This window comes from Peromyscus eremicus, chromosome 20 (genome assembly GCF_949786415.1).
Source record: "Peromyscus eremicus chromosome 20, PerEre_H2_v1, whole genome shotgun sequence".
In the NCBI taxonomy this organism is placed as follows: domain Eukaryota; kingdom Metazoa; phylum Chordata; class Mammalia; order Rodentia; family Cricetidae; genus Peromyscus; species Peromyscus eremicus.
Genome location: NC_081436.1, coordinates 12,308,402 through 12,328,522, shown reverse-complemented (window position 1 = coordinate 12,328,522; position 20,121 = coordinate 12,308,402). Strand labels below are relative to the sequence as shown.

The following is a 20,121-nucleotide window of genomic DNA, read 5'->3' as shown; positions in this document are numbered from 1 at the left end:
AGAAGCACAGTCATATCGTGCAGGACATTTGGTCTCAGCTGGAAAGTGCCAGGGTAGGTTTGGGGGTACTACTTGAACAAAGCCCCAGCCACTCTCCACTCACCACACCACAGAAGGCAAGTGGCTAATGTGCTTTTCAGATGAAACATTCTGTCCTAAAACCAACAGATGCTCCAGTTCTTATATTCTGTCACTGATGAAGACAGGGTGAGGGAAAGTAGTTTGGACTCAAATTTATGCAGACCAAATCTGTCTTCCTGTACCAAGGCCCGGCTTCCCAAAGAATCTGGTTCTTATTATTAACATTGCTAAAGCATAAGAAGATACCAACTGGGGCGATTTCACAATTTCTCAGGAATTCATGTTTCCCAATTTACGAAGTGAGCCAAAGGAGCATTTTTGTTTGGGTCTCTCTGTGTGAAGGTTTGGTCAAAAACCAAGAGTGTATTTGCTCTTCCCCGGGTAGTTTTGTTTTGCTTACTACATAATATAAGAAACCCACTGCCATAAAACCTACTCCATTTTCACCAGTGAAAGTAGCAACATATTTTGCATTTAATCACTGCATAAAGAGATCCATCCTCTAAGAAGAAATACTTCGATCACAGTGATTAACTGTAAAATCTGTTTAATGACTTACAGAGTTCAAACTTAGGCTTGAGTTCTGCATTGGTTTTTCTGCCAAACTAGTAGTTAGCTGACATTCCATTGCTAGAGAGTAGCAGAAAAGTTAATCCTAGCAGTCATTTATGTGATAAGTTCATTTACTGACACGTATTTTAAAAAGAAGTCATGCTGTTATCTTCTTTCACATAATAAAATCTTCTGTGATCATTACAAAACTTACTTGAAAAAAATCACTGGCTTTTAGAATACAAGAAATAAATGCTACAATTAGACTTCCTTAGTTTACATTGTGTTTTAAGTAATTGTTAAGCAAAAGTGGAAGGAACATGGCTCTATAAAAATGTTAAGTGTAAATATGATTCCCCGTGCCTCTAGATGCATATAATTAAGGTGAACTAACTTAAAACAATAATCATTTAAGAATGAAAATATAGACTACTCCTGCTTATTTTTCTCCTTAAATAGGTTAGAGTTGACAGTTTTGCTTAGGCAAAAATACATTTCATAAGACAAAATTTCCTAATGATTTCTATTTATTGTAAACATTGTGGTTAGCTCACTCTGAGGGTAAAGGTTAATTTAGTCACTTTCATAAACTTGCTCACTGCTTGGGAAACTCTTTTGACTATGTCAAATGTATATTCAAAAGTTGTTTCATTCATACAATATATGAAATATCTAATAGGTAAAAAGTAAACTTTATGTGTTTTCATTTTCATCAAGAATACATTTCTTGATAAACCATTTTTCTCATGGTTCTATATACCTTATAGCTTAAGTACAGAATTGAAATAATGCTTCTTACTATCTTTTATTTGTAAAATTTAAACTGAGGCAATAAAACTGAGGTTTTATTTGAAGTTTTCCAAAAGTCAGAAAAGAAGCAGTGTTTATGGTGTCACAGGATGTTTGTGTTGTGTTAAACTCAGGTACCAACAACACTGCTCATATTTAATATTTGCAGCTAACACATGTCTTCATCTTCCTATACACCAGACAGCAGCCTACTGCCACCACCATGAGTCTTTCTTCAGAGAAAATAAATTCACAGAACCAAACCTCTGCTTATGGCCTAAAAGTCAGACCAAATGGCAGATGACAGCCCCTTTACCTACAAAGAAGAGCGGACTAAAGTGTGCGACACTGCCTGGCCTCAATGTGACATGCACTCGTGCTCCAGCCCTACACTTCCATCCTAGGTGCTCTGTTACAGGCCTCAGCGAAGTCCTCCGATCCAGAGGGAACACTGTGTCCTGTCTTAACCCAGGTGATACACAGGGTGACCCAGAGCATATACATACAATGCAGCATCTATTGAACCTGGATGACACTGGAAGAAATCACTGGGCCACAGAGCTTATCTTTTCTTTACAGCTGATTTTTCTCTCACCCACAATAAATACTCCAAATTCCCAAGTATATAACTTTGAGTTAGATACTTCTGTGTTGTTATAAGGGAAGATGGCTACAGATTTTGGCAAAAAAACAACGAATTTTTCCATGCTTATCTTAGTCTCATTCTTAAAACAATTTTAATTAAGGTAGTTGAGATTATTAATTACCTAGCATAATCACAATGAAAATGCTAAAGAGGCTCTTAGGCATGAATGGACAATTTTAGGATACATGAGTATATGTAGCACGATGGAAAGACCCAAATAAAACCAAAGCACTATATTTTTATCTGTAAGAAGATCATCTGACATCTAATTATTCTTTGGATCCATTTATTCTTTCCTAAGACATCTAAAGTCTTTGACTATTCTTAGCATCTTGTCAAGTATAAAAACTACAAGAAGTGGCACTGATTCAGAGTCTATTATGGTCAGAATGGTAAAAGAGAACTCTGGGGACAAGTGAACTCATGCCTATTTACTCAATAGCTTCTCTCAATAAAAATATCCTTAAATGAGCATAAACCAAAGAGCCTGTGGAATGAACACAATTAAAGAGCAAAAGCAATCATCTTCACTTGATATGAAAATGTCTTACCTCTGTGGAATATAGAACATATGTTGGGGAGGTGGTTATAAAGGACTCCTTCATACACAGGCCACAGCCCACTTAGGATTCTGAAGAGGGAGCTTTTTCCACAACCATTGGGACCAGTTATCAAAAGATGCATCCCTTCTTCTACCTAAAGTCAGAAATAAAATTATAAGCTGCAATATTTAATAATTATTTCATTTGGTAGCATTTAAAAGGGATTTAAAAAACATTCAATCACATGATAATCTTGGATGGTAAAAAAATACAAAAAATATATCAAGATTAGAGCATCAATTTGGCTTTGACTAGTCTCTGAAGCTAAAAGTATCATAAAATAATTAATTGCAAAGAAAATGGATCTTCTTGGAGAGAACACACTTTAATTGTGGTATTATCAGATTCATATATATGCGGAGAAATGAACTACACAGGAAAGAAGACAAATCATAAGGTTTAAATTAAAAAGACATTAAATTTTGTTTTATTTATATTACTATTTAATTAAATTTATATAAATGCAACTGAAAATTGAATACAGTATAAAGCAGTTATCCAAGGAGCCTGCTGGGTTCTTAATTTTGTACTTTAGTTTATGAAATGCTACGAAAACACATAATCAAAGAGAAAAGATTATTCTAATTCTGCTTCATTCACAGATGTTAAAACATATGCTTATGAAACCAAACCAGATGAAAGCAAGGTCACTGAAGGATAAGGTATGCTGCAGGTTGAGCTTAAACACATGTAGGTAAGTCTCCATAGCCAGGACTCCAGTTCTGAAGAGTCAGCCAACTACAGACTGAAAATACTTGAAGGGAAAAAAAAGGTTGCATCTGTATTGAATATGTACAGAATCTTTTTCTCTATAAAACTTTACATAAAGGATTTGAATGTTATCGGATTTGGATGTCATGGAAGCCATCCCTCAAGGATATATTGGAAGACTGTACACACATAAAATATTCACCCTCTCTATATAAGGGGAGATCATATACATGTATTATCCATTGATAAAACAAGTTACTTATTAATCACTTATCAGAAGCTCCCCTTTTATCATTTGTCTTAGTTATCAATTAAATTTTAACAGTTAAGACTTTGCAACTTCGCATTCCATTCAGTAGGGTGGGGAGGTCACCTTCCTATCACACTTGCAGCGCGTCATGAAGAGCAAGGGGCAGGAACACTGCTTACAGATTTGATTTGTTTCATAATCAGTGATGCAGAAGATAAGATGAAAGGACCAGAGCTAGAACTCTGCAGGATGTCTGTGCATTTATATTTTCATTGAATGGACACAAATATCTAACTTTCCACTGTACAGAAGACACAATGCCAAAAATCAAAGGCAAAGGTGAATTGCTAGCATTCCAGAAAGTTCTGAGGAGAACGTGCAAAGAATGAATTCTGACCTGCTTCTTCTCTTCCACTAGACTCCTTGATGATGGATGATTAATTTGATAGATGCATGAACTCTCCAAAAGAGTTTTGGAAGATACATGGCATAGTGAGTGGTATATTCATAAAATGTTTTCAAAGGGTCAGTTTCTATCAGGAGTTCTTAGAAATTTAACACTTTTTTTTAAAAAAGTTGGTAATTGGAAACTTTTTCATATTAATATGACTAAACAGTTTCTCTCCAATTTATTAACGGATTTTCCCTATGCTCAATATATTGCATCCACTCTTTTCAACACTCAGTAACCTTCATTAATTGCAAATATATGTCTAATAATTAAGACTAAAGATCTATTTCCAAATCACTAGTATTATGATGTTCATAATTTGATTATAAAGTTTCATCATAGCTCAATGGCTTTCATTATAGTTGGTATGGTGTGAATCTGAAATGTCTCCCATAGCACCACGTGTTGATTACTAAGTCTCCAACTTCTGGGACATTTTGGAAGATGGTGGAAAGCCTCAGACACGGAGGAAGCAGGTCAATGGGAATGTGTCCTTAGAATGTTCCTTGTGCATTCCCTTTCTCTGTTTGCTATCTCGCTTGCAGTGAGGACCCTCCTTTGCTACACGTTCCTGACAGATGTTCAGCTATTTCTCAGGCCCACAACAGCGAGACAGCTCAACCCCAAGTAAATGCCCTGAAACCGGGAGCCAACTAAATGCTTCCTCATTTGAAGTTGTCAGTGTACTGACCTAAGGACTGAAGTACCCAACACAACATGTTTGCCACTTTATACTTAGTTCAAAGTGTATGTTTCAATTTCACAAAGCTTTAAAACCATGGCTGTGGAGCTGGGTGGCGGCGGCGGCGGCGGCGGCGGCGGCGGCGGCGGCGGCGGCGGCGGCGGCGCACGCCTTTAATCTCAGCACTTGGGAGGCAGAGGCAGGCGGATCTCTGAGTCTGAGGCCAGCCTGGTCCAGAGTGAGTTCCAAGAAAGGCTCCAAAGCTACACAGAGAAACCCTGTCTCACAAAACAAAAACAAAAACAAAAACAAAACAAAAACAAAACAAAACACAAACCCACCATGGCCATGGGCTTACAAATGTTTTTGTACTTCTTAGTTTTGTAATTATATGTAGAATAATAAATTATTTTCAACAGTATTAAAAACTAAAGTTGAATCCATGAATCTTCTGATTATTTAAAGTAGAAATTAAAGTTAGAAAACATGTATTAGTAAAACTGAATTTGATGATGACCTTTGGGGAAAGGTAGTATTTTTAGAAAGTTTGTAAAAGTATAATCTTACAGATTTCTTAACAACTTTTATAAAAAGTTAAAATTCATTTCCAGATATTAATTTCTGCTCTGTCCTCTTGTTCCCCAAAGCTACTTTGAATGGCTCTCGGTGTTCTGTAATTTGATGTAATTTCTGGCACTAAAGCAGCAGAAATGAGTTCTCTTTTCTCTCTGCTTTTCTGGGGAAGGTCCTGCTTCTGTAACTGAGCCACTGTGCGTACCTTACTGATCTCCCCTCTTCCACACGCTCCTCTCCGATTATTTAACATAAGGTACATGAATTCTGAGTTGTTTTCTATTAGTGGGAGGCCAACAATCAGAAGATTCTTGACTATCATCTTACTTTGAAGTTCAGCCGGGATGCCACCACTTCTCCTGCTGGTGTGATGATGGGCACGTTCTCACAAATGATTCCGTGATCCACGTCAATCACTGTCCCTGGAATCAAGGGGGAGTTGATGTCACAGAGGCTGTCACAAGTTACTGCTGACTAGCTTGAAGAATAATAGGACAGAATGGGCAAACTCGATTATAAAGATAATTCACATCTATAAATCATAGGAAAAAATAAATATGATGAAGTCAACTTAATATCTATCTGTATTTTTAATCTATTTAGAAAACATTCCCAAGAAAATAATTTTATAATCAAATATCAGTATCTTTATCCTTGCAGACATAAACTAAATCTGATACAACCTAGCCATACCATTTAGAGTTATTCTACTCCCCTATTTCCTACAAGGAAAAAATACACTGTTCCAAGAAGGGAATTAAGAAGTGATATATTTCAATACACGAGAAACATTTAGAAACACAGAATAATGAAAAACAATATGCCACTAGCACTAATTCTATTTATTTGATGGAATTTGAAGAGCAAACAATTCTTTCGGCCACGTGTGCTGTCTCCAGCTACAATGCGAACGCACTTTCCTGGATGTAAGTGCCATATTTTCCTCTTACTGTGCTATTATCGCTGCCACTCAAACCGCAGTACTAACTATAGACTGCTGTTTAAATAATGTTTCTTATTTAAATCCTAGTTTCTTGTAACTGTTAAAAGCTGTCTCCTAGAGAAGAAACCTTCAGATCTTCTCGTTAAATGACCCTGAACTATAAGGAAAAGGTGAAAACACCCGAAGTTAGTTACCTTTAATTGCTAGGGTGTCACTGAGGGGTAGCTCCTTGTCACCTCCCCTCTTGCTATCCTTTTCAGGCTCCGGAGTGACATTTCTCTTATAAATGCCTCTTTTCACTTCGTCAAAGACCCAGAACATGTTGTACACTCTAGCAGTATAGCCTGCTAGTTCAGTGATCTAAAATCAATATGTAAAGAATGAGTTAATACAGCATGACAGATACCTTTCAACCTTATGTCTTATATAAACCTCTTGATTTGTTGCTAAGGATTCTACTTTACTGTATACGACAGGAAAAAATATACATCTGATTACTGAAACAAACAATAGGAAGAACTCATTAGGTACAATAAAGGAAGACATTGGTGTAGATTTCATGGGAGTTGTAAAAAAAAAATATTGATTGACCTCAGTGCTCAAAATAAAATGGGACATTTTCATAATATGAATGAGTTGTAAGGGTCTTTAAGTCATATTTCTAATTTGGCCTGCTTAAATAAAATGATGATCCTTTATATTTGTTTTTGTTTGTTTGTGTTTTTGGATTTTTGTTTGTTTGTTTGTTTGTTTTTTGTTTGTTTGGGTTTTTTGTTTGTCTGTTTGGGTTTTTTGTTTGTTTGTTTGGGTTTTGTTTGTTTGTTTGGTTTTTTTGTTTGTTTGGGTTTTTGTTTGTTTGTTTAAGGTTTTTGTTTGTTTGTTTGTTTGGGTTTTTGTTTGTTTGGGTTTTATTTTTGTTTGTCTGTTTGGGTTTTGTGTTTGTTTTTTGGGTTCTTTTTGTTTGTCGGGGTTTTTTGTTTGTCTGTTTGAGGTTTTTTGTTTGTCTGTTTGGGTTTTTTGTTTATTTGTCTAGGTTTTTTGTTTGTTTCTTTTGTTTTTGAATCAGTGTCTCACTGTGCATCGGCTCTAGCTGGCCCCAGACTCACAGAGATTCACCTGCCCTGCCTTCTAAGCACTGGGATTAACAGTATGTATTACAATTACCATCCCTTTTCTTTTTCTATTTAAAATAGATCATTCATCTGCATATGTAGCTTAGTGATGGAACACTTGTGTAGCATACAAGAAGTCCTGGCTTCACTCCTCCCCAAATACACATAGATATTCAACAATTCAAAACAGAACAATGGAAAACAATATGACATTGACTCTAATTCTGTTTCTTAGTTATATATTAAAAAAGCAAGCAATTCAATCAGCCATAGTTCCTATCTGAATATAATCCGAAGCAGTTTTCCTGAATACAAGCAGCATCAATAAGCAGGTGTGTTTATGTGCATGTGGATATGAATATCTTATCTAGGAGAAAAGTACTTTTTTGTCTTATTTATAAATGAGTGTTTCTAAGCCAAATGTTGTCAAAGTTCCTGTTTGAGCAGAGGAGTATCTGTGCTAGAGGGCACACATTGTGAAAGTGAGCCCAGTGAGAGGCTTCAAAGTAGAAATCCCACAATCCAGCTTCTTGTCAAGCTAAATATGGTTTCAATACTCAGGGAAAACTTTAAGTACATGGCTTTTTTTTCTGGATAAGATTATGAGAGAAGGTGAAATAAATTTCTGCTTTAGCCCACAAAGCTCCATAGAAAGATACTTTGCTCTGGTTCTACCAGCTGTCCATCTAGGTTAAAGCCCTGCTGTTTCTCTATTATGCCAGAGCAGCTTGCTACCAGGGGACTGTGAAAGGTGACTCGTCTTATCCGTATCATTTGTCTCAGCCAAAGAACTGGGAAACTGACACCAATAAGCATGCATGTCACAAAAGATGTCTCGTAACTGTCATATGTAGATTAGCACATGGATGCTGGCAGATGGCTGAGACCTTTGTGTATAAAATGTAAGCTATAATGAATAGGTGTTAGTGCCACAGGCCTTCTACTGAAGAGAAGGCTTGTAATTTGACCATTTATTGATGAATGTTAATATTATAGCTATCTAAAGGATGACTTTGAAAATAGTATCTGGAAGGGAGTCTTGAGCTGTTAAGTAGAGGCAAAGAGAGAGACGGTTTAGCAAAATACGGATTTAAAAGAAACTCATGTGTCCTAGTTAGGATTTCTACTGCCGTGATAAAACACCACAACCTAAAGTAACCTGAAGAGGAGACTGTTTATTTTATCTTACAACTCATAGGTCAGACTCTGTCACTGAAGGAAATCAGGGCAGGGACTCAAGGCAGGAAGCTGGAGGCAGGAACTGAAGCAGAGGCCGTGGGGAGTGCTGCTTACAGGCTTGCTCCCATGGCATGCTCAGCTCACTTTCTTATACAGCTCAGGACCACCTGCTCAGAAATGTCATGCAGCACCACTCACCCACAGTGACACCTAGGTCTTTCCCCAACCCATACAATACTCTCCACAGACTTGCCAACAGGCTAATCTTATTGGAGCCATTGTTTCAATTAAGTTTCCCTCTCTCCAGATATGCCCAACTTTGTGTCAGGTTGACAGAGACCAAGCAACCAATTGGGCAAATATAAATATCAGCATGGAAAAAAAAACTCCTAAAATTACAGAGATATTAAAAAAGAGCAGGAAGCAATGGGTAAGTAGAGTAGGATGTGCTATATGATATTTTTGATTGTGTTCTGACAAATAAAGTTTGCTTGGAGTCATGGGGTGGAGTTAGCCACTAGCTAACCAAAATAACCATAGAGGTTTGGAGGACTGTATCTAGATAGGAGACAGGAAGTAGTAAGGCAGGGTTGAGGGAGGATCTTGGCCCTTTTGGAGGAAGGAATGGAAGAGGTAGGAGGTGACTGTTGGCTGCTCCCCTGCTTCTCTGATCTTTTAGGCTCTTACCCTGATATCTGACTCCCAATTTTTCATTAATAAAGAATACTTAGTTAAGACTTCAGGGATGGACACTGGAATGGGAAAGGGAATGTCTATAAAAACTAAGAGTATGCCAGAAGATAAGTAAGTGCTTTGGGGCATCAGGGAGTTTGTTGTGGAATGTAGAATCCCAAATAAGAAGGAGCTTCTGCTCCCCTGCAGCTGGTGGAGAAGGCATGATGAGTTGTTCACTCACAGTAGCACAATGTGCTTTTAAGAACTGAATATTCTTAGATTCAATACATACAAGTCAAGATAATGACAAATGAAGTCACTTTTATCATTGGAGATAATCTAGAATGGTTAAATGATGGTCCTTCTGTGACTTAGCATGTTTTAATGTGAGATGGGTAAATTGTTTTGTCATATTTATTTATTGCTTTTTTTCCCAACTCAAGACAGAGTTTTGTTGTGGAGCCCTGGCTGTCCTGAAACTCACTCTGCAGACCAGGCTGGCCCTGATCTCCCAAAAGATCTGCCTACCTCTACCCACCAAGTACTGGGATAAAAGGCATGTGTTACCACTGCCTGTCATCATTTAATTTTAATAGTAAATATCTTATTGCTTAATATTAAAGTGAACTACTTAAAAAAACTATCCCCAAGACTATGTCCCCAGGTTATTAAAATTACTGTTTGAACTTTTAAAATTGAGTAGTTTTGATAAGTGGTACTGAACTATTGGTTTTAAGATGGAAAAAATTCAATTCAATAAATCAGTTCTGTAATAAACTTAGAAACTTTGAAGCTGTATCATGCAATGTACTTTAATTAAATTGGAAGATAAATTGCAATAGTACTTGAGCAATTCATATTGCTTTATGATCTGCAAGACTAATTAATAGAATGTTAGAAATACCTGAATTGAATAGTCTTTTTAATCTTAACCCAGTGTTAGCTACAGATTTTTTTTTTGGTTGTTGTTGTTTTACCATTCTTTTAAAAAATACTTCTTAGCTACATACCTAAGTATTAGAATGAATTCTAGGAATGAAAAGATGAGCATGACACTCCCTGTGATCAGAGAGCTCGGGGTCAGGTACAGGGGAGAGAACCATATTGTGGTAAAGTGACAGGGACAGAGAAGCCCACCCAGGAGTTTCAAAGGCTGCTAGCAGAAGTGGAATCATGAGGTTTTATGTATTATTGGTGAGACTTCACCAATGAAGGATGAGCAAAGTTTGCAAGATGTAAAGTGGTATTATTAACTAACGCCTATTGAGCATTGAAATGTACTGACATAAGTATCCCACATTATGAACTTTTAACACCCTGTAAAATCCTTGCTGTCATCACCCCAATTTACAATGAAGGAAACAGGGATCCAGACGGACAAGGAGCTTGAGGAGATCGTGTGATTTGTAAATGATGAAGTCTGAATGTAAATTAGGCATGGGCTCTAGAGGCCACACAAGAGCAATTATTTTTTGTTCTCTTCATTTAAAATCAATTAAAATCATGCTTGTAAACAGAAATAACCAAACACCTCACTTCAGAGTTGCTGCCCTTGATCTCAATTATACTCTTGGCAGTTTTGAATAAAAGAGAGAGAGAAAAAAACTGTTTGTAAAATGTTATGCATACTTCATAATCTATACTTTGCTTTATTTTCAGATGCTTTCATATTTTAAGCAAATTTGCAAGAAATTCAAATACCTCTTTGTATGAAGACATAATTCTTTCAATGGCATCAGCACCAGAGGCCAATAAATTTCGGGCAGTGGTAAAGGCTTCTGTCCGATCGCTAACCATAGCCTGCTTTGGGCCATCCTCCAGATCTAAGAGGAAAGAAAGCACAGAAATATTGAGGGTTTTTTTCTTTCCAAGTAATTGTCTTATTTTATATTAATTAAATTATGGCTAAAATAACAATATTTCACTACTACCAGCAACTTCCTAGAAATATATTTAATTATTATATATTATTAAATATAATGAATACCATGTATTAGGTTTTATTAGAAATTCTGGCCGAGTGGTGGTGCCTTTGATCCCAGCATTGGGGAGGCACAGCCAGGTGGATCTCTGTGAGTTCAAGGCCAGCCTGGTCTATAGAGCGAAATCCAGGACAGGTACCAAAACTACACAGAGAAACCCTGTCTCGAAAAACCAAAATAAATAAATAAAGAAAGAAAAAAGTTCTGTTCTACATTATTTATTTAGAACGAGAGTTAGCACAACTCAATCTACAGGCATTAGGCTATTCTCTTTTAGCTTCCTTTAGACCATTCCTGTACCCAACTTTCTGCTACTATCACAACCGTGTAACAAACTCTCCTGACAGTGTCAATGGAAGTACTAAACTGAGGGACCTGGGACAATGGCTCAGTCACGTGCCTTCTGTGCAAGCATGAGGAGGACCTGAGTTTGGATCCCATGTACACACACTTTAAAAAGGAACCTGGGCATGGCCGTCACGTTAGTACTGGAGGAGCAGGAGGGTCTCTGGAGCTCACTGGCCAGCCAGCATAAATCAATGAGCTCTAGGTTTAAAAAAAAAAAGAAGAAGAAGAAGAAAGGGAGGGAGGGAGGGGTTGCTGTTGAGATGGTTCAGTGGGTTAAGTCACTTGCTGCCAAGCCTAATACCCGAGTTTGATCCCCAGAACCTACATGGTAGGAGAGCTATCTCCCAAAAGTTATCTTCTCACCTCCACATACATGATGTGGTACATATGTGCCTGCGTACACACACACACACACACACACACACACACACACACATACAGAGTAATATATGTATACATGTATGATAATTTTAAGTAATAAAAAATTTTATTTTAAAAATTAAAAGTAAATCAACATTAAAAAATAAAGGTGAAGAGTTATCTCAAGAGATGCCTGACATTGACTTCAGATCTTCACACTCATGCACCCACATGCCCACATATACCCACATGCATACATACACCCACATGCATACATATACCCATGTGCATACATGCACAGGCCTGTGCAAACATGTACATATACCACATACGCATCAAATTGCACCAACTTACTAACTAGAATACAAATAAGAAAATTATGGTCTGGTTCCTATAACAGGAGTTTGAACTAGTCTGGCCCTCATAACTTTGGTATTTTCCTCTTTTCTCAAACATTTTCCATCCTATTGTTCAGCTGAATCACTAACATACCCTTCTCTGTCAATCCCTCGGAATTTACACATTTGATTTCTTCTCACTACGTAGACCAAACTGACTGAGTCTTTATATTGTGATCCTCCAGCCTCAGCCGCCTGAGTTCTACGGTTATAGTTGTGCAGCACATGCTTGGCTCTAGAAATTTTGATGACGTATTTAAACGTATAATGGGATATAGATAACCAATAGAAAAATCCTATAGGATTCTCAACTAGCTACTGACATAGTGAATTGTCCGTGAGCTAAAACTAAGAAAAGGTTTGGATTTTGACCATCTGGCTAACCATCTCAACTAATCACTGGATTTTTATGAATGTAGGTTAAAAGGGGTTTGACCTTTCACTGATCTCTGTTAAGAACAACAAAAACAACAAAAAACCATTTGCACAGATGGACTAGAGGTTGATAAGGAATCATAGCTCCCCTGTTGCTTTGGCAGATGAAGGCCTTCTGGGTTTTCTTTACGCTTTTAGCAACAAAGTAAATATTTTCTCACAGTGTGTAACTTTTAAACTACCTTGTTCTTTGGCAGGTACCATGGAAGCAGCGCCAGTAATGATAACCCTGCATGAACCGTTAAGGGCCTGGCCTCTCTGACAAGGCCAGATTCCTTAATGTCAGAGATATAAATCCATGACCTAAAATGCTCACTTATCTTTTCTCAGGTCAGCACATTTGATTCTTATGTGAAGAACAAAATCACCACTAACATGTTTTCTTGCGTATTTTGTCTTTCTCTTAAAACAAAGAAAGGGGTGCATAGCCTTAAAATAATAAACAGAATAATAATTGAAGACTCCAATGTTTCCATTTCAGTGGCTGGCCCATCATGACTGTCAACTTACAGGGTGCATCTCAGTGTGGTGGCCGCAGTGCAGGGGAAAAGGCAGGGTACCAGGAGTTACACAGTGTCTCCCATCCCCAGAGCTCCACCTAACTACACATCTGAATGCAGACAAGCCAGGATCTCTAGACTAGAGGCTCTGGGGCCCTCTTCTGAAGAGAAAAAACAGTATGTTCTAGAAGTAACTTTGTTTTCAGTGTAAATACCCTGTCCTTACTACGAATGCCCACTTGACAGTGTAAAAGGGTGGTCAAGTAGACCTACAACAGCTGCTGCTTACCTTTTCCTCCCTCCAAACAGTCTGACGTCTGACTTCCTAGTCACTTTCATAACCTCGCCTCTTTAAACAACAGAGATGATATCAGCAAATGCCCATTAATAATTTTCTATGAGCAGATACCATACTAAGTTTTGCATTAATCCTAACGACAAACCTGCTAACTTTCCCTATTTTGAGTATGAGGAATTTGAACCACAAAAAAGTGGAATGACTTTCCCAGAGTCACTTGTAGGTAGAAGAGCTTGCCTTTAAGCTAGAGCACTCTATTCCAGATCCCACAGGCTGGGACTAATAATAAATACTGACAAGACCTGGTAGCTTGCTTTTTACTACTTAACAAAGACTGTTTCAAAGCACTCTGGTACATTATAATTTCACAGCAACTCTGAATGATGTGTTATTATCCACATGGTTAAGAAAACTGGGGCCTCTAAATTTAGGTAGTCTTCCCAAGGCTTGGTTAACTGTTACATCAGGCCAAGGATTTCCCTTCTTCTCTCTTTCTATCCCCACCACATGTATCCATTTCCTTATAGATTACTCATCCTCTTTGCTATTCTGTTTCATACTTTTTAAATTTTTAATTATGCATATGTGTGGAGGCAGGTGGGTATGTGCAAGGGAGGACAGATGCTGCCCACACAGGCCAGAAAATGATGCCAGAACCGGAACTAGGGTTACAGGCACCCATGAGGTACTCAACAGGGATGCTGGGAACAGAACTCTAGTTCCCTGTAAGAGCAGCAAGTGCTCTTAACCACTAGCCATGTCTCAAGCCACTGTTTCACTCATTTTCCATCTTCTTATGCCTTAAAACATATAGTACCGTGCAATTATTTTATCTGTAACATGAGAGACAACTAAGTGATTAGACTCAATATATCTATATATCTATATATATCTATATATCTATATCTATATCTATATATCTATATATATATATATATGGATAGGTCTTTCTACATAGCCCTAGTAGTTGTCCTGAAGCTTGACTTATAGACCCTGGATGTCCTGGAACTCACAGAAATACACTTGCTTCTGGCTCCAGAGTGCTGGGATTAAAGGCTTGCACCACCACACCCAGGCTTAAATTAAAATTTAAGACTATATTAGAGAATACAACATATAATTTCTATATCTGAAGGTGATATCAGCAGCTGAAAAGAAAATGTTTCACTGAGTGAAATGGTATTTTTCACTTGTTAAGTCACCAGAGGTCAAATATAGTTAGTAGAGTGGGCACACCATACACATACAGCAACCTTAAGTTCTACAGACTTCGAAACATTCATTTCTCTTCTGTGAGGATTTTACGTTGCCCACCTCTGCAAGATCATCTTTGGAATGAGCTTTACATGACACTTTGTTTCACTTACAATGCCAACATAAAATGTTCCTTTCAGCTGGTATTGTCTGATTTGTAGGAGTTATTTTTAGACATCCCATTACCTCTTGGTAGGTAAGCTAGTTAGTTTCATAGCGTACATGTTTACTTCTTACTAGCCTCAGTGGGGTTAATTTGTCACCATTAATAACTGCATTTTTTTTTCTATTCTATGTGGATTACACTAGGGTTTCCTAATAAGACCAAACACTGCTAACAGCATTGTATTATAATCTTCTTGTTGGGACTATCTCTAACGTACATTAAACATGAAACTTTCTAATGAATGTTATTAGCTTAAGAGATAACTTTTTAATTTATATTTTGCCAAATTCCTTAGCAAAGCCCATCTTAAGAGCATATGTTCTTCAGTGTCTTCCTTATCACGGTAAACACTCCTTTGGAAAGGTAGTTATGTCTTGAACACTATTACAAAGAACACCTTTTACAATACAAATCTACAATTATTTCTTGGTAAATCTGAACACATCTGAGCAATAACAATCAATGCACAGAGCTCCGATTCGGCGATTCACTCATGGAGTGTATTCATTATGTGTTTAGTGCTGACCACAAAGAAGGACTGACAGGTTACAGCTCACCGACATGACTATATTTAGCTTAATAATGACTCAAATTTGGCAACTTTAAAATAAACATTTACAATACTTTGTAAATAATTTACACTACTTCATGTGATGCAAATGCTATGGAAACGGCTGTTACACAGAATTCTTTAGGGAATAAAAAGTACTGGTTGATTATGGACAGATTTTTCTCTGTGTTGGCTTTGGATTCCCATGTCTGCTCTGTGCTTGGCTGAATCCTTGAATGTGGATCTATGGAAGCTGAGCTCTAACTGTCATCCCGTCATTCCTAACAGTAAAGCTCCAAGCTTTCATACAGGAAGAGCACTGCAACATTGTCCTTCTTGCCTTTCTCTTCCTTAGCTATACCAAAAGAAGAAAAGTTGCTTAAAAAAAAAAAAAAGAACTGTTGAGAGAAAGAGGACAGAATTAGGTAGCTATGGCTTTGATATGCACTGGCCTGGCCGCCACAAACATCACCAAATCATGTCATGGGAACGTCTCTATGTAAACAGAGAACCCATTCCATGACACTTCCATGCACCCGAAAACAACACTCCTGCTTATCTAACGTAAGCCAACCAACTTCCAAATCACAAATCAGGGCAAATTCAGTTACAGAAAATTTATATGCTTGATCCATAAGATGTTAAGAACAAAACATGAGGTGAGCTTATGTCATACTCTTTTTGAAGGAATATGTTCACTTTGTGGTTAACTATAAACTGAAAAGTCACTGGGCAATGTAATTAAAATGATTCCAGATAGACTTCCAGAGACATTATGTCAGAGACCTCCTTGGCAAGGCCCTTTGAGCCGCCTGTTGCTCCTTTCATACTGATAGTCTCATTATTGAACACTGAAAACTGCCACTGTTTCTTAGTACAAATAACTACAGACAGTGGCTGTCTACACAGCCGCACATGGGACATTAAACGGCATCTTAAAGAGAAACAATGTTAAGCATCTAGTTAAGATTAAGTATGGATGTTATTACCACCATCCGCAAAGCCTGTTGCAGTGATAATGGGTATAGCCACCATAATCAGTCCACAGCTGCTCCACACATATTTCATCAAGAACTGTTCTATCATGATGTACCACAAACGCTTGGATAAAATAAGGTTCATCTGGGAAGCTAAAGCCTTGTAACTTTTCTGCAGTTGCTTCATTTCTACCTGAAAGGAGAAAAATATAAGAATTAATGCAGCATGAACTACAGGAATAAATTCTGTAATTACTCAAAGATTCTCTTTAATGATATGAGTACATTATTTTGCTTTATTTAGCATAGCCACTGTTGCTACATTTCTATAACCAATAAATGTAACTAGATATTAGAATTAGTCATGATATAGTTTAGCCTACATTGGTATTATTTTTTAAAACGTGGTATTCAGTAAATATTGTTTGAAATACACATGAGTGGGATGGGGTAAAGTTCAGTGTAAGAACACTTGCCTGTTGCTGACATACATGAGGCCTGAGGTACAATTCTCAACAGTTAACTCTCTTTCCGTGTGTGTGTGTGTGTGTGTGGGGGGGGGGGGATGGGGGAGACAGACAGACAGACACAGAGAAGCACACACACACACACACACACACACACAGTGAGAGAAAGAGGGGTGGGGAGGAAGGCAGGCAGACAGATATAAAATGAACAGAGACAGAGATACATAAGATACATAATTTGATTTTAAATTTTAAGGTGTTAAAATTAAATAATATTCTATAAAGATATGGGTAAGCAATGTTAAACCCATATCATTCTTGAGGATACTAAAATTATCCCAAAACAAACAAAATACGTATAATTAGACTTTCCCAGATTTTGTCTTTTAAGCAAGGAATCCACTAATTTCCATTGAGTTCAATGATTCAAAAATAACAAATCAACACAATTCACACAACACCCAAGGTCAATTCCAAGGGAGAATAGAGGTCCTAAATTAGTTTTAAACTTTTCTTTGGGTTGGTTCTGCTGTTGAAAAGAAACAATGATAATTCTTGATGCTTTAAAAAGTACACCACTCTGTTTGGTAATTAAAATATATATTTAAGGACTTCATTATACATTGTCAAACCACTGATATTAAGATTTCATATGTTCCACCCCCAAATTTATATCATATTCTACATCCTGAAGCAACTATAACAAGCCACAATTTTATGTACCTGGGCTAATTATTTTCCTGTTGAAGATCCATAACATTTAAAAATACCACCCTAGTGCTTCTACCTACTTCTGTCCTCCTAATCTTCGTTTTTACTTCTCTACTATGCAAAATGTACTTATCTCTGTCAAAAGTACATGCTCAACATGAACTAAAAGTAAAGGAAACGCCATTTCATTAGACCCCCCCCCCCTGCATTTCTTACGTTTTAGGACACTTGCTCATTGATCCAAACTGTTTTCTCTTTGAAAGCAGTTTCCCTCTCTTGGACACAAAAGAACAAAGAATACTACCCTAACACCTCCATCTCAATCCAAAGACCTTTACTCTTAGTTCCCAAATATGCATTTCCTTCACATGTACAGAGCTACTCACCAAGCTAGTATTTAATTCACCAGGAAATGCCTTTGAGGCCATTTCGGTTATATTTGAGTAACAGGCTCTGTAGGCTCTTTTAAAGAGTCTGAACTTTTATTCTCATGAAACTTCATAAAGTTTGGGCTCTTTAATTCTCTAACAGTTGGTGATTTAAAGGGCTCATGCAATATATATATATTAGAACATATATATACATATATATATATTAGAACCAGTTTAGCTACCAGAGGACTCTGAAATGCCCAGAAAGTGGGCCTGTCAATAGGACAACAGATGGTATCTAGCCGTGCAGCGGCTGTTTGGACGGGCTCACGTTTCACCCGTTGCTTTAATTCATCCGTTGTCTTACCTTATGTCCTCTGTAGAAGGCAATTTCTTCCACGTTGGCTATAATCCTCGAGTGGACATACCGCAGATAGCCTTTCCTATGAGCTTCTTCAGCCACCAGGGTACCAAATTTGGGAGAGCAAGCTTTCAGCACTTTCGCAGTGGCATACACCACAAGTCCGGCTAACAGGGTGGGCCCTATTGGGCTCGCTCCTCTCGATGTAGCAGTCCGGATGAGGGTATAGGAAGTTAGGATTACATCTAAAATAGGTTTGGTAAGGTTGGAATACAAGTGAGCCACAGATTGTGAGAACATCATAATGTCTTCAGTGAGGGACTGGTCAGGGTTTGCCAGCCTCCCATCCATATTTATCACCTTATAATAAGTCTGATTCGCAAAATAGGTTTCATAGGCATGGTCTACTAAGCGAGTTCTGAAAGCCAAAGCCAGTTTGCACTCCAGGTACCTGATAGCACTGTTGACAAAGGTGGCGGGGATGGCAATCATAAGCCACTTGATTAATTTGATGATGAAACTCCGAGGCTTCTTTTCCACTATGCTCTTCACGATTTTCCCATCCAGACCAGCCACATAGATAGAAAGAAATGTTCTTGAGATGAGAGCCACCGAATGGAGGCAGAGCCACCCTGTTTCAGTGGTCACAAGTTTTGGAAAGAGGATTTTCCGAAGTTGTAGTAGTTGTTTGAAAAAATCTGCATTTAGTCCCGGTGCAGGCTTTTTACAGACGATCTCTGTGCAATGCAGTATTTCTCTGTTCTCTGCAGGCGGGTAAGCTGCTGCTGTTGCTGCTTCCTTCCTGTGGCCAGGCTGCTTTAAACGCTTGCCAATGATGGGATAGAGGGTTTTCAGAGCATATGCCGCAGCCACCAGGCAGGCAGCCCTCTTAGCAGCACCGGATCTGGTCCATTTCACCCGATAGGCTGCTGCATTTAGCATATGTATCATTTTCCCAGCTACACAAATGAGTTTCTTTTAAAAGAAATAATTAGTTTTAAAAGCTCATGCTCCGCGGAAAGCCCAGCAAACGTTTCAGAAAGCCCCACTGCCTCCCATGCTCTGCAGCCTGTCTCCTCTACTCTTTATTTTGTTCTTCAGTGACGGATGCAGCAAAGCTCAAACTCAACCGCATCTACTGGGGGCGAGTCTCTCATCAGCTAGAGCTGGCCAGGCTCCTCCCCCCGGGCTCCCTCATTGGCTGCGAGGGCGGTAAGACCCTGGAATGTTCGCCTCTTCCCTTTGAACCTTAAAAATGAAGAGAGCGCCCAAACGAATTCTATACTTAAACAGGGGTTCAGAGAGTTAAATGTCTATTTCTGGAGAGGTCGAATCAGGTCAGCGGCTGGAGAACAAACCTTGCCTTTGAGCTACTGAGCATGCTCAGCGTCACTTAGAAACACTCAGAAGTTTCAGAATATACATCCCCTCTCTAAGATTTCCAGGCGGACAGGAAGATTGGCAGGAGCTTTCATGAACCAAGAGAGAAAAAACCAGAGAGAGGAAGGTGGAGTCACAAGAGGTTTAACGGAACCAGCCGAGTGAAAGGAATCAGACCAGAGAGTGATAAACGCTAGAGCCACAAAACAAAGTAGCAAAGTCAGATCCCTGAGAATGTTTTGTTCTGAAAATGTGTCTCCACCCCTCCCACCCCACCCCCGCGTGCCCTTGTTTCCGTTTTCTCAGATCTTCCCAGA

At 38.2% G+C, this 20,121-nt stretch overlaps 1 protein-coding gene across 1 annotated transcript in view; it reads right to left on the bottom strand.

Annotated features, from left to right (window-relative positions):
• Positions 1-19,963, bottom strand: part of Abcd2 (ATP binding cassette subfamily D member 2) — a 41,193-nt gene extending 21,230 nt beyond the window's left edge. Inside the window, 7 exon segments of the mRNA XM_059246994.1 lie at positions 2,620-2,656; positions 2,659-2,764; positions 5,665-5,759; positions 6,475-6,640; positions 10,948-11,069; positions 16,527-16,707; positions 18,431-19,963. Coding sequence (XP_059102977.1) covers positions 2,620-2,656; positions 2,659-2,764; positions 5,665-5,759; positions 6,475-6,640; positions 10,948-11,069; positions 16,527-16,707; positions 18,431-19,375 — 1,652 coding nt within the window. The 5' untranslated portion in view covers positions 19,376-19,963.
• Between the last annotated feature and the right edge of the window lie 158 nt (positions 19,964-20,121).